The 12,536-nt window shown below is 34.5% G+C and overlaps 1 protein-coding gene across 2 annotated transcripts in view; it reads left to right on the forward strand.

Moving 5' to 3' along the window:
• Positions 1–12,536, forward strand: part of TNPO1 (transportin 1) — a 94,750-nt gene that overhangs the window by 67,515 nt on the left and 14,699 nt on the right. For both annotated transcript variants that reach the window (XM_059175209.1, XM_059175210.1), the window contains exons 12-20: positions 1,179–1,331; positions 2,645–2,870; positions 5,361–5,532; positions 6,775–6,861; positions 7,985–8,092; positions 8,229–8,387; positions 8,468–8,555; positions 11,162–11,260; positions 11,472–11,567. In XM_059175209.1, coding sequence (XP_059031192.1) covers positions 1,179–1,331; positions 2,645–2,870; positions 5,361–5,532; positions 6,775–6,861; positions 7,985–8,092; positions 8,229–8,387; positions 8,468–8,555; positions 11,162–11,260; positions 11,472–11,567 — 1,188 coding nt within the window. The remainder of the gene's footprint in view (positions 1–1,178; positions 1,332–2,644; positions 2,871–5,360; positions 5,533–6,774; positions 6,862–7,984; positions 8,093–8,228; positions 8,388–8,467; positions 8,556–11,161; positions 11,261–11,471; positions 11,568–12,536) is intronic.

Here is a 12,536-nt window from a genome sequence, read left to right on the forward strand (position 1 = left end):
GATACATCAGAAGAAGGAGCATCTGCTTCCAGACTGCACCTATCTGAAGGTAACCAAAACCATGGAAAGCAAAACAGCACAGTGGGAGGCTAGTATACCACCTCCTTGTATATCCCTACTTTTAGGCTGGAGGCAGGATACAGGTAACTTTACAAAAGCACTAATGTAAATTGAATTGGGGGAGGGAATTACTCCCTCGTAACATCCCACCCATTTTCATACCCTTCCAGAAGTTTTTCTGTGCACATGCAGACAAAATGTATGTAAAAAAAATTTTTTTTTGGAGACAAGGCTGACTTCCCAGCAGTGAAATGAGATTACATGTACTCTGTTGGTTCTTTTCCGTTTATCATATAATTAACTCATTCTGTATCAGTACATTAAGATTTCTTTGTCTTTCATGGTAGTATAGTACTCATTTGTATGGTTCCATCATACAATATAACCAAGACCCTTATTGATGAGTAAGGTGTTCCTTCTAGCCAATTTAACAGCCTTTTTTCAAAAAGGATTTTAATATTCTTTAATGATTTGTGACCCACTATTTAATATGCCTAATCACATTTGGAAAAATTTTTATGCTTAATTATATTTTTGTTTTCTTAATTATTACATTAAATGAAATCTTTCCAATTTTAGTATATGTGCTGCCGAAGCGAGCACACATTAAATGAAATCTTAATTGATCCATAGTTCCATGGCTAATAATAGTTCCTTTATCTGGAAGGAATGTTTTCTGGCCTGTTTTATGCTTCAGATGCTAGTCACTTGTTAAGATTTCTTTGCCTGATCTCTTGTTGAGTCATTATGTATTTGATTTGAAATGATCTACCGCTCAGAATATTAAGTAGAAATAATAAATGTACACATTTTACTGCAGGTTGTAGAAGTGGGTATCATATCCTAGAAGCACTAAATTGAGTGGAACAGTATTTTGATTTTTCTCTGTAAACAAAAGAATCCTAGTGTGGCAGTCATATGCAAAAGAGAATACCTTCACGATTAGGTTTCTAATTCTTGGCCAAAAAATATTTCTTGTTAACAGACAGATTGCTTCCTATTTAATTGAAATCTTTAAAACTGTAGGTGACTAAAGTGTTGTACATAGAACAAATACGATAATAGGGTTAATGATAATAGAGTTTAATGTAATGTTTTTGAATTAAATATTTGTTTAGGAAAATGTTCTGCTGCTGCCCTAGATGTTCTTGCAAATGTGTATCGTGATGAGCTTTTGCCACACATTTTGCCCCTTTTGAAAGAATTGCTTTTTCATCATGAATGGGTTGTTAAAGAATCTGGCATCTTGGTTTTAGGAGCAATTGCTGAAGGTAAGTCTAAGTCAAAACTGAACTGTGAAGTCTTTAATAGGCTCTAATGCAGATGGACCACTTTAAGGAATGTAATAAGCAAAGATGATTCAGTCTGGAATTCACATACTTTTTTGCTCTCTTGTGTTGCTAATGTGGAACAGATGACACTATGATCTACGTTAACCTTAAAAAAGATGTTTATATCCAAAAGTCCTCTTACCAAAATCAGAGAGGAAGGCAAACCATAAGGCTTACGACTCTTAATCGTAGGAAACAAACTGAGGGTTGCTGGAGGGGAGACTGCCGGGGAGCCGTGGGGGATGGCGTAGCTGGATGATAGGGCATTTGGTGTAATGAGCTAAAATTCAGTTAAAATTTTTTCAGTGGAATACTAAACTGATAAATGCAGTCATAAAAAATATTCAGATCAAAAAAATAGGAGGGCATGTGGTATAATGAGCACCAGGTATTATATAAGACTGATGAGTCACTGACCTCTCCCTCTGAAACTAATAATACATTATATGTTTGTTAATTGAGTTTAAATTTTTAAAAAAAGCCTAAAGGAATGAGCTGGAAAAAAAGAAAATACCTATATAGCAGCATTAGTAAATTATACTAATGGATAACTAACAAAAATGGAAGAAAATACCTAAATAGCAGCATTAGCAAATGATGCTAATAGATAACTAACAAAAATGGAAAGACAGATAGCCCTTAAACACATGAAAAGATGCTCAGCCTCCCTCAGAGTAAAAGAATGCAATTAAAAAAAAAAAAAAAAACCTGTCAGGACAAGTTTTTACCTTGAACCAGTTAATTATTATTTAGCCATAGGCTTACTTTTAACCCCATCATGATATTTTACAAATGCTTCTGTTACAATAAAGGGAACAGAATGAGAAGGCTGATGTTAGAAGCATCCCCACTGCTAGAAAAACAATTTTCTCCATTGGTAAGTGTTAAAAACATAGTAGGAGAGTCACATCAACCCCCATAAAGGGTTACTGTGTCTTGGAGATAGGCATATATATATACAAGAAATTGAATTATTTTGTAGGCACTTCTGAAAGCCATAATTTGTGTAGCAGAAGTAAAACAAGCTTTCCTAATTACTAGAAGATACTTAGGACCAATTAACTTTCTTTTTTTTTTTTTAAATTTTGGAACAGATTATTAGAGAATATTTATTGCGATAGAGATGATCTCAGTATTTTCTATTTTTTTGATCTGAATATTTTTTATGGCTGCATTTATCAGTTTAGTATTCAACTGAAATAATTTTAACTGAATTTTAGCACTTTCTGAGAGATTTGTTACTTTTTTTTCAGGTTGTATGCAAGGCATGATTCCGTACCTGCCTGAGCTCATTCCCCACCTTATTCAGTGCCTCTCTGATAAAAAGGCTCTTGTGCGTTCCATAACGTGCTGGACTCTTAGCCGCTATGCACACTGGGTAGTCAGCCAACCCCCTGATACGTACCTGAAGCCATTAATGACAGAATTGCTAAAGCGAATCCTCGACAGCAACAAGAGAGTACAAGAAGCTGCCTGCAGGTGGGACAAATCCATAACGTTGTTGATTGTGGGAAAAGGGAGTGGGTATTTTAGTGAGAAACTAATTTTCAGCTTTGTGGTGGAATGTTGGTTTTAAACTGTTAATGGAGCTTTTATTACCTGTAGATTCTGTAAATCAAAATGTGAGTCATTTAGGTGTCAGCTGTTTCTTCAATTCATTTCCTTTCTCTATGCCTATGGTAACGGTAGAATTCTTTCATCTTAATTCTTGCAGACATCTAGAGTGGTGATAGTAAGGGTCTTGCTCTTGAAGGAATAACAGAGTTCGACCAGACTCACATCACATCATTAGTTTAAAGGTCAGCTAGAAAAGTCCCACAATGACTTAGCTTTCACTTTGTGAATCCACTCCAGTAGCTATATGTCGTTTGGGTTTGGGGCTGTCTTTTTTTCTATCAGATCAGCAGTTAGTTTCATTACTATAAATATTCCAGTTTCCTGAACAAACCTTTTGTATTCTGAAAAGTCCTGACATATTTACAGCTCTTAACTTTTTAATTAGAATTGCTTTACTGTTGACTTTGTTAATAAGAAGAAAAAAGGGAAATGAATTTAAGTGGAGTTGTACTCTTTACCAGATGAGAAGCAAAAACACCTGAAAGCATTCTAATCCTTAATAAGAGGAAAGAACATTGAACCAAAAGGGCTTTGGCACTACTTTTTTAATGAGGGGAGGATACATACTATAATTGGTTTCCTTAAGGTGTTTTGTGGTTTGTTTGTGGTTTTTTTTTTTTTTTTTTTAACTTTACTAGTCATTAGGCATGTATTAAATGCTATGTTTACAGTCCCTGCCATCTTAAATTTAGAGGCTAGTATAGAATACTAAACAACTGTATGATTATAATTCATGGCAAGTGCTATAAAGGAAATACATAAACAATTTAAGACCGGGCTTTCACTAACAAATGGCTTAAGCCTGTTGTTTTGGGAAATTGCTGAGTGGGTAGAATAGAAAATAATACAAACCTTAATTTTAGAAATGAAGAGCCAGGTACACCTTAGAGTCCAGACAAATTTAGGCCTAAATTTAAGTAACTACTCAGACTCTTTTGAGTGTTTGTTTTTTGTGTCTTAATTTGTCTTAATAGGTAAGCCATACATAAGGCAAGTTTATGATAACAAACTTTGCATCCTAATGTATGATGTAGAATTTAGACCAACATTTTTAAGCTTTATTGAGGAAAAGTTGACAAAAATAATCCATGTATTTAAAGTGTACAGTGTGGGAGCACCTGGGCGGCTCAGTGGGTTATAGCCTCTGCCTTTGGCTCAGGTCATGATCTCCGGGAACAGGGATCAAGCCCCACTTCAGGCTCTCTACTTAGCAGGGAACCTGTTTCCTCCTCTCTGCCTGCTTCTCTGCCTACTTGTGATCTCTGTCAGATAAATAAATAAAATCTTTTTTAAAAAAATGAAAAAGTATACGGCATGATGACTTGGTAAACATACATTATGGAACAGTTAGCAAGATAAAGATAATTAAGACATCCATCACCTGACATAGTTGACATAAGTAACTCTTTTGTGTGATAAGAATGGTTAACTCTCAGGTATACAACACTGCCCTTTTTTTTCTTTTTTTTTTATTTCTTTTTCAGCGTAACGGAATTTGTTGTTTTTGCACCACACCCAGTGCTCCATGCAATGCGTGCCCTCCGTAATACCCACCACCTGGCTCCGCCAACCTCCCACCCCCAACCCCCTTCAAAACCCTCAGGTGGTTTTTCAGAATCCATAGTCTCTCATGGTTTATCTCCTCCTCCAACTTCCCTCAACTCCTTCTCTCCATCTCCCCATGTCCTCTGTGTTATTTATTATGCTCCGCAATTAGGACGGCACTGCATTATTAATTACAGTCACCACGCTGTACTTTAGATCTTCAGAATTTATTCTTTTTTTTTTTTTTTCTTTTTTTTATATTTGACAGAGAGAGATCACAAGTAGGCAGAGAGAGAGAGAAAGAGAGAGAGAGAAAGCAGGCTCTCTGCTCAGCAAAGAGCCCGATGCGGGACTCAATCCCAGGACCCTGGGATCATGACCTGAGCCGAAGGCAGCGGCTTAACCCACTGAGCCACCCAGGCGCCCCCAGAATTTATTCTTACAACTGAAAATTTGTGCCCTTTGACCACCTGCATCATCCCTTTCCCCTCCTACTAAAGGAAACATTTAGGAGGTCACGACACTGCTCAGTTTGTTGAATGATTGAATATTAAGAACCAACAATAATTTTAGAAGTTACTATTGTAGTGAAGCAAATGCCTGTAGGTGGCAGCCTCTTTGAAAGAAGTGAGAGGAAATGGGGAATGAATAATAAAAATAAGCTTCTAGTATAGTGAGGTAAGGAGATAGGCATATAAAGTATAAATAGATGTTGTGTATACTACAGACTTGGTTTCCTATCTCTATGATAAACTGGAGCAGTAATAATCTCTCTCTCTTTCTCTGTTTTGTTTTTTTAAACTCTAGTGCCTTTGCTACCTTAGAAGAGGAGGCTTGTACGGAACTTGTTCCTTACCTTGCTTATATACTTGATACCTTGGTCTTCGCTTTTAGTAAATACCAGCATAAGAACCTGCTCATTCTTTATGATGCCATAGGAACTTTAGCAGATTCAGTAGGACATCATTTAAACAAACCCGTGAGTATCTGTGATTAACTATTAAGAAAAAAATACATACCATATTTAAGATCAAAAGGTTAATATATATTTGGAAATGAAATTGGGGAGATGTGAACACTTAGTGTGGGTTACTTTAAGAAGGTAGATCTTAAGTCAGCAAACATACTTTCTAGATAGTATTAAAAGTAAATATGTTCTTGGTGTGGAAATCATATCAGCATATCACATGAATGTACCAACACTTTTTAGAAAAGGGATGATAAAGGTCTTGTGGGTTTCACCTTATGCTTAATTCCAGGTATTTTTATCTACCACTTCATAAATATTAAAGCTTTAGAGTACCACATTTGTTTTCTTTGTTTTCTCACTGGAACTTAGAGGTATAGGGGGAATGAACATATACTAAGATAAGACAATTAGAAATTGGGATAATAAGTTGGAAGTACTGAATAGTGGTATAGAAGAAGTATGTGTATATGGCTAAGGAGCCAAACTCTGTTTTTAGTAGGGTTAGGAAGAGTATGATGGAATTGGATTTGTTTGAATAGGATTTAAATAATAGAATTTCAGGCTCAAAATTCCCAGCAGAAGAATAGATGGCATGTTTATGATAGCTATATGAAGTCTTTAAAAAATTGTGTTTAGAAGTTAAATTTAAAGCTTAGTGCAAGACACTTGGTTTGTGGGTTTACTTTGATGTTGGTTAGTCTTTTGTGTGCAGGGGGTTGGAGAGAGTTCTTCTGAATGTGTTAGACCCTCTGGAATCTGTGCCCCTTGTTTTTATGATTACCATTGTTTATTTAGTACTTATTTATATATTTATTTATGGATTCTAAAGTTTAAAGATGCTTAAATGATTATGAATCGTCTTATACAAATGCCTCTGTAAGCTTACCTGTCATTTCTAACATAGTGTACAGCAAGGACCATACTATATGTTAAAAGCTCCAGAACTGGAAAATATTCAGAGTAAAACTTACACAGATTATCCCTATTTTGATCAAATAATTTTTGGGTAGTGGTATACTTGTATACATTTTATTTCAAAAAGGATATACAGTGACTTAAAAATAGAACAAGGTTATAAAAAAGCAGAAAATAAAAATTTTAAATGTGCTAATTAGGAGAGCAGACTGAGTCTTTAAAATGCATTCTGTAATAATTTTACACGATTACTCTAAATGGATTTTAATTTTCATAGACCCAGAAAAGGCTTGTATGATATATGATAGTGGAGCTTTATGTGTTTTTCACAAATAGGAATATATTCAGATGTTAATGCCTCCACTGATCCAGAAATGGAACATGTTAAAGGATGAAGATAAAGATCTCTTCCCTTTACTTGAGGTATGCTGAGCTGGTAACCTTTAGTTAATCTAATAGCATGTTTCATCAAAATACATCTGTAAATATAAAATGTGGGAATATGTGATGAGTAAAATATTAATAGATGAACATTTTGAATCACTTCTATTAAAATGCTGAATAAGTAGGTAACTGCCCTTAGTTAATTATGGTACTTCCATACTAAGAAATACTGTTAAACAGAAAACCCATAATGGATGTGTTAAGTTGGTTGGTTTTTGTTTTCTTTTTCTTTAGGTCATCAAATGATTATATTACATGTTTTCTCACCTGCTCGGCTTCAGTGTTAATCAGTTAACTTGGAGATGTTTCCATATCAGCTTATAGGTCCTCTATTAAATTGCATTTGTTTATATAGATACATAGCTATACCATGACAGTTGATATAGTTTAAATTATTTGGTGTGTTATATACCTATTGTATATACACACATTTAGTCATATGTGAAGTAGAATGGAGTCTTGGTGCTGATAAGGGAAGGACTTTGCTTCATACCCTTTCTGTCCATTTGGAGGTTTGATAGTTGATATGTTACTCAAATAACTGAACATGCAATCAAATATGATAATTTACATGAATTGATGCTGGTAGAGCCATTTCAGTCATTGCCATTCTTGTTTCCCCTGTCATTTCATGGGTCATCATTTCTGCTGTGGTTGTCCCTAGCCAGAGAAGTAAAAACCTCCATGACTAAGAGCAGTGGCTGATTCTGGCCCAGCAAAAACAAGAAAAACCATTATGCTTAAATAGATTTACTTTCAGGCAGGCGCTCAGGGTATCCTCATTAAAACTCCACCCATATCATTAATCATGAAAGGATAAACAAATATCTTATATTTGATGAAAAAAATAAGCATATGTAATACCTAATCTGGTTCTCCAAGGATAATGTTCCTTACAGAAACTTTTTTGAGGAAACTTCCACAATCTGAACAGCATTTGTTGAGTGGCATCCAAAGAGGAGAGGTCTGAAAAGATAACCTGCTATTGTAGAATAGTAGAGCAGGCTCACACATGACCGGAAACTTACTGAGTACTCTTGTAAGCATTTATCATAATTTTTAAGTATGTCCAGAAATTTACATTTTCCTTTATTCTTTTTAGTGCCTATCTTCAGTTGCCACAGCCCTGCAGTCTGGTTTCCTTCCATACTGTGAACCTGTGTACCAGCGTTGTGTAAACCTAGTACAGAAGACTCTTGCACAAGCCATGGTATTTTTTAAAAAAATAGTTACATCTACTCCCCCTCGCATCATAAGCATTTTTCTAAGGATAGACATAATGTATACAAATTTTTTTCATCTAATTGATTCAAACTAAGTTTTTTGAAACTTTTGTCTAATTTCAGCTGAACAATGCTCAACCAGATCAGTATGAGGCTCCTGATAAAGATTTTATGATAGTGGCTCTTGATTTACTCAGTGGCCTGGCTGAAGGCCTTGGAGGCAACATTGAACAGCTAGTAGCCCGAAGTAACATTCTAACACTAATGTATCAGTGCATGCAGGTGAGACTTGTTAAATTAAAATGTATTAAAACCTGATGCTCTGTGTCACATTGGGGTTAATTTCTTCTTATTCCTTGTAGGATAAAATGCCAGAAGTTCGGCAGAGTTCCTTCGCCCTGTTAGGTGACCTGACAAAAGCTTGCTTTCAGCATGTTAAGCCTTGTATAGGTATGAACATTTCCTACTGCTATGATGTGCTTAATATTAGTTTTACATCAGTTATATTTCTCTGTTATTAAACTGAAATGTCATGGAATCCCAGCGTTTATAAATACATACTATACTAGTTAAAGCTGCTTTGAGTGAAACAGGTAGGATGAGAATGTCATTGCTCCCTTAAATTCGTGATCACTTTTGAGCTGGTCATGAGGCACTCATTTATAGTATGACTGGAGAAAAGCTGGAAAAGTATTACTTTAGTGTGAAGGACATGCCACCTGTGTAACCTTGGTACCATATGCTAGTTTACTGGTAACTTTTGAGTAACATTCTTCTGCGGGGGTTAGAGGTACCCACAAGTAATAATAGCCTTTCTCATAAACCAGTGTACTTTTTCAGATATCATAGGAAACTTTCCAAAGCATTTACTTTAAGTAACAATTTGTTTTTGTTTTAACATTACAGCATTGTCTTAGCCTTTTGTGACAATAAGAGGTTCTTGAATAACGTAAACTGAACTGCTCTCAAAATCGTGGATTAAGTGGCTTTTTGGTTTTCTTTAGAATCTATATCCCAGCGTTTTGGATGCTAGTTTCTTAAAATACACGATTTCGTGGCCCATGGTTTAAAACATGGACCTGAAATGGTTTTTTCATTTGATACAGTTGTACTTTGGGTTTTTCAGCTTTCTGCCCCCAGTTATATTGAGATATGATTAACATATAACATGTGTCAGTTTTGGCTGTATGACCTAATTTGATATAGGCATATATTGCAAAATCACAGTAAGTTTAGTTAACATCCATCACCTCATGTACTGAAAAGATTTTTTTTTCTTATTATGAGAACTTTTAAGACCTCTCATAATAACTTCCAAATATTGGAATTTATATTACAGTATTATTAACTATAGTTATCATATCATATAGTGCAATGCCAGGATTTATTTATTATTGGAATTTTGTACCCTTTGACCAACTTGACCCAATTCGCAGTTGTGCTTTTGATTAACAACTGTATTTCTGAACTTTGAGTAATAACATTAATTATGCTGTGCTAGACCCTCAGGTTTAAGCCTGACTACTCTAAATGAAAGTGTAATGAATTCTTATTTTATGGAAAGCTTGTTCTACCAATACTTAACACCTGCTTTAGTTTTTATGAATTTAAACTTGTATGAAGGATTTTCTTTTCTTTTCTTTTTTACTTTTTTTTTTTTTTAGACTTTACAAACCATGTGTATCTTCTTCAGGAGGTATACTGTGTCTAGCTACTTTTTTCTTTTCTCTTCTCTTTTTTTTTTTTTAATGTTATTGGCCATGATGGTTATTTTCTAGATCAGGGTTCTTTCAACGAGGGGCAATTGTAACACTACATCAGCTAGTGTCTGGAGACATTTTGTTTAACCCTGGAGGTGTGTTATTTGTACCTAGTAGGTGGAGGCAAAGAATGTTGCTAAAGATCAAACAAATGCGTGATACAGTGCCCTTCATGTGCACCACCCTCCCCCAATGGCAGAATGATCTGGACAAAATTATTGTATTGTTGAGGTTTAGAAACTCTGGCTTTAAGTCTATTAACTTAGGGTGCCTGTGTGGCTCATTCAGTAAAGTGTTTGCTTTCAGCTCAGGTTATGATCTCAGGGTCCTGGGATCAACCCCCACATAGGGCTGTCCACTTAGCGGCCAGTCTGCTTCTCCCTGTCCCTCCGTGAGTTCTCTCAGTTTTGCACTCTATTAAATAAAAAAAAAATCTTTAAAAAGCTTATTGGGGATTTAAAAAAAGGATGCTACTCTAATTCTTGATTTAACAGTGAGAATATATACATAGAGACATTTCTCATACCAGTGTAATATTACCATGAGGTACAAACCATACAGGGGAGGCAGGATAATTACTTGATTCTTTCTCTTTGTTTACCAGTTTTCAAAATAATGAATTGATTCCCAGCATCTTCCACAGGTATCTATATTGTGTTTCAGAGTTCAGTTTTTGTTTGTGTTTGATTCTTCTTTGAGTGTCAGTATGAATTCATGATGCTCAAATTGTCCTACCACTGGCAGTGGGAGCTTAATTAAATTTGCTCCTTAGTCCTTCCTGGTATGACAAAATAGTCCAGGCTTGTTTTGTACATTTCCTGCCTTTAGCCTGCAATGAGACCTTTCTCTGAGAGCCCTCATTCCTTTTAAGTGGAAAATGATATTTAGAGATCACAATCTGAACACTAAGGTCAAAGTTCTTTAAAAGCCAAAATCATTGATTTTTTAAAAAATATTTGTGCGTGTGAAAAACTAGCTTTGAAGAAAGTCATATCATGTTTTCCTCGTTTTTAATTTAAATTTTCTCCATCTGATCACAAGAGTGATTACTCTGACCAACTCATTTTAATGATACCTAAAATAGACCGAAATTAATGTTTCCTGGTCTACTTCATAGAAAGTTCCGTGGCCAGATAGTGCCTTTTTTATTTTCCTAAAATTAAATTTTATTAAAATCTTTTAAAAATTGGTATTTCTTGCCTAGATTTCAGTTTCCACCTAGTAGAGTTCCTTTAAAGCACAATACACTGCTGTTGAAAAGTTTACTACATAGTTATTAAACAATTTTTCTTCTAGCTGATTTCATGCCTATACTGGGAACCAACCTAAATCCAGAGTTCATTTCAGTCTGCAATAATGCCACATGGGCAATTGGAGAAATCTCCATTCAGATGGGTAAGATCCTTCTCCCCTTTTAAAAGCACTGTAAATTTTTAGATGCCTTAATACTTTTGTAATTGCTTTTTCTTTTTAACCTAAATGAGTTTTATACATAAATATTTATTATTAACTTATGTCACAGTTAATAAAGGGAACAGAATATTTTATGTTGGTATTTTAACATTAAATTTTTTCTGTTTTGTTTTCTCTTTTGGGGGTGATTTAGGTATAGAGATGCAGCCTTATATTCCTATGGTGTTGCACCAGCTTGTAGAAATCATTAACAGACCCAACACACCAAAGACGTTGTTAGAGAATACAGGTACCATATGACTGAACTGTTATGGTGAAGAGAAAACTATTTGCCTTTTAAAGTTAAGATGCGTAGAGAAACCAAAGCAAAACTAGCTTTAGAAACACAGCTTATTATTAACAGCTATTTGAGATTTCAGTGACAGTATGTATTGTTTTAACTATATTGCATAACCAATTTTCAGAGACTTTCAAAAACAGTCCCCCCTATTATGTGTTTAAATACTCCCTCAAATGGACCCCAGCTAAAATAACTATTGAACAATATGAATTTTAATTTATATTAATTCAGAGAGTAACTGGCAGCTGGGAAGTAATTTTTTTTTTTTTTTTTTTTTTTTTTAATTTTAATCTACAAAATTGTAGTCAAAAATAGACATCAGTGTAGAGGCTAATTGGTTAACAGTGGCATGTGTATTTTGTATTTCATTGTATTATTTTCCTTCAAATTGGAAACTTAAGGCAGTACTTTATGGGATTTTTATTCAGGAGGCTTGTTTCTCTTTTGCATTTATAGAGAGCATGTTGATATTAAAGAGTACCTTCCATACTATAGAACACATTCCAGGGTGATTTTTTTCTTTCCACCCACCCTGATTTTTGTTAATAATGATAAAAGATGTGAATTTTGTTTTCAATCAGGCACGTCCTTTTCTTTATATAACTAAGATATAATTCCAGTAAATATATTCATAGTCAGTGAGGGTTTTACCAAAATACTATATGAAGATTAAAATAAGGTCTTCTAAATAAGAAAATTTGTTTTCAAAGGCATTTTAATTTTATATTTAATTATAAAAGGTGAATATTTTAATGTGATTAAAGTTGATATGTTTATTGGTATGGAAGGAAATCTTTGAATTAAGAAACAGTTATATAGCTGTTTGGCTGTATGGGTACTGTTTATATCATGACGTGAATTAGATTTTCTTGCTGAAAAGTATAAAAACCTATGTATTAGGATGGTTATGAAATCTTG

This window comes from Mustela lutreola, chromosome 5 (genome assembly GCF_030435805.1).
Source record: "Mustela lutreola isolate mMusLut2 chromosome 5, mMusLut2.pri, whole genome shotgun sequence".
NCBI lineage: Eukaryota > Metazoa > Chordata > Mammalia > Carnivora > Mustelidae > Mustela > Mustela lutreola.